The 2,535-nt window shown below is 56.1% G+C and overlaps 1 protein-coding gene across 1 annotated transcript; it reads right to left on the reverse strand.

The window, feature by feature from the left end:
- Nucleotides 1-230: 230 nt before the first annotated feature.
- KCNA10 (potassium voltage-gated channel subfamily A member 10) lies at nucleotides 231-1,891 on the reverse strand. Its single transcript, XM_003990429.3, has one exon. The coding sequence runs from the start codon at nucleotides 1,889-1,891 to the stop codon at nucleotides 356-358; it is 1,536 nt and encodes a 511-aa protein (XP_003990478.2). The 3' UTR covers nucleotides 231-355.
- Nucleotides 1,892-2,535: the final 644 nt, after the last annotated feature.

Genomic DNA, 2,535 nt, shown 5'->3' on the forward strand with positions numbered 1-2,535 from the left:
CAGTAGGTCCGAGGTGGGCTTCGATTCTGCATTTCCTTGCTCCCAGGTGATGCCAATACTGCCGGTCTTGGGGACCACAGGTGAGCAGCAGGGACCAGAACCATCCCTCACGGAAAAGGAGGATGAAATCTTCCGACAGTTGGTTGAGAAGAAACAGCTTAGAAAATATAGCGGAAGTATGGGTTGATTCAAACAGCTTGTGGTCAGAGATGGCCTGCTGTTCCCAAAGGATGAACTTTGGTCTTTGGAAAAACGGAGAGCAAGAGGCAGGGAGGAGAGAGAGAGACTGTGAGGGTGGGGAGAGAGAGACAAAGAGACACAGGGAGACTCAGGGAGCCAAGGGGCCCTGGACAAGTCACTTCCTGGACCTCTCCGTGGAGCAGCCACCATTGGTCTTACTAAGAGAGTCTGTGCTGCCCATTCTTGAGCCCGCACTGTTGAGGATTTTGTCGATTTCACCGGGGATGTTCTGCTTCTCCTCATTCTCAGTCTCCCGATGGTAGAAGTAGTTAAAGTTGGAGACGATGACAGGCACAGGGAGGGCAATGGTGAGGACCCCAGCGATGGCGCACAGAGTGCCCACAATCTTTCCCCCGGGGGTGGTTGGGCACATGTCACCATAGCCCACAGTTGTCATGGTGACCACTGCCCACCAGAAGCCATCAGGAATGCTGGAGAAATGGGACTCTGGCTCATCCACCTCGGCAAAGTAGACGGCGCTGGAGAAAAGGATGACCCCGATGAAGAGGAAAAAGATGAGCAAGCCCAGCTCCCGCATGGAAGCCTTCAGCGTCTGGCCCAGGATCTGCAGCCCCTTGGAGTGCCGGGAGAGCTTGAAGATGCGGAAGACGCGCACCAGCCGGATGATCCTCAGGATGGCCAGGGACATGTTCTGCTGGGTGCTGGGCTCTGTCTCCTGGACCAGCTCCGTGATGAGGGTTGCAAAGTAGGGGATGATGGAGATGATATCGATGATGTTCATGATGTTCCTGAAGAAGTCGGTCTTGCTGGGGCAGACCACGAACCGGAGCACCAGTTCAAAGGTGAACCACACGATGCAGGTGGACTCTACCATGAAGAAAGGGTCAGTGAACATGGTGTGGGAGAGGACCGCCTTGCTCGCGTTGAGGCTGGGGTCTCTCACCACCTTCAGCTCCCTCTCCTCCCGGAACTCCGGCAGCGTTTCCAGGCAGAAGATGGTGATGGAGATGACCACAACCAGCACAGAGACCACGGCCACCCCCCGGGCAGCACTGGAGCTCTCAGGGTACTCGAAGAGAAGCCAGAACTGCCGGTGGAAGTCATCGGTGGGGAGCAGTGTTTCAGGGTCTTTGATGAAGCCTTCATCCTCCCGGAACTGGTCCATGGCCTCGTTACCCAGCTCATAGAAGGAGATCTCATCGGCAAAGACGTCGATGGGGACGTTGGCGGGGCGCCGGATTTTCCCACCCGATTGGTAATAATACAGGATGCCATCAAAACTGGGCCTGTTCCTGTCAAAGAAATACTCGTTTCTCATGGAGTCAAAGAACTGCATCCTTTTGTCCCGGTCTCCCAGGAGGGTGTCTGGGAACTGACTGAGGGTTCTGAGCTGGGTCTCGAACCTCAGCCCAGCAATGTTGATGATCACCCGTTGGTTTCCTTCATTTAAGACCACTGGCTCAGGCCCTGGGGAATCGACATAGCCGCCTGCGAGCTTGGAGAAGGCCGTCTCATGGTTGGTGCTGTCACCGATGAGGATCCTCCAGTTGGAGAAGGGGCTGCTCCCTGGCCGGCCTTTTGGGCTGGTTGGGTCAAAGTCTGTGGCGTAGCCTGGCTCTTCCTGGATTTCGTCTGCGTTATCAAAATTGACCAGAGCAACCTCCATTTCTTTCCAGCCACACACATCCATCCTAGGGGAGTCAGGAAAGTAGCATGAAGACCCTCAGTGTTCCCTGCGTGCCGCGAGCTGTGGAGAGGAAGAAGGTCATTATGCAGGAAGCAGGATCATTGTGGTAAGGCCTACCCATGGGTTAGTAATGACATTTTTAGCCTGGGAAGGAACCTCATGGCTGCTGGGGCACCGTTCTTCCCTCGAAAGCCACTCACACCCCCCGAGCTTGCACACACGAATTGCCCCCACTAGACGCAATTGCAAAGGAGCCTGGCCGACAGGGAAACACTTCCTCCAGCCAAGGAGGGTCTCCGTACAGGACGGCAGACAGAGGCCATAATGAAAGAGGAAGTCAATGCTTCTTAATAACCGAGTAGGTCATTTCGCGTTTGGATGACGTCCGCCAGTTCCCCCAACGCTTTTCCGTGCCACCTCAGCCAGCTTCTTTCTCTCACGCTTTGCACGTTCCCCCTTAGCTCTACCGCTCCCTCCTGGGCCAAGCGCTGGGGCGAGTGGGGTACAAGAGCCCAGCTGATTCTGCTGGGAAGGGAGAACGAGAGGACGGAGGCGGGTGGGCAGCAGACGGACCCTCTGCAGCAGTGCGTGCAAGCTGTCTGGGCCCGAGCCCCTCCTCTGTAATCTGGGCCCGAGCCCCTCCTCTG

The sequence above is a fragment of the Felis catus genome, chromosome C1, assembly GCF_018350175.1.
Source record: "Felis catus isolate Fca126 chromosome C1, F.catus_Fca126_mat1.0, whole genome shotgun sequence".
In the NCBI taxonomy this organism is placed as follows: Eukaryota; Metazoa; Chordata; class Mammalia; order Carnivora; family Felidae; genus Felis; species Felis catus.

What these genes read in the sequence shown, in the direction of transcription:
- KCNA10 (XM_003990429.3), bottom strand. Translation starts at nt 1,891, where the DNA reads ATGGATGTGTGTGGCTGGAAAGAAATGGAGGTTGCTCTGGTCAATTTT.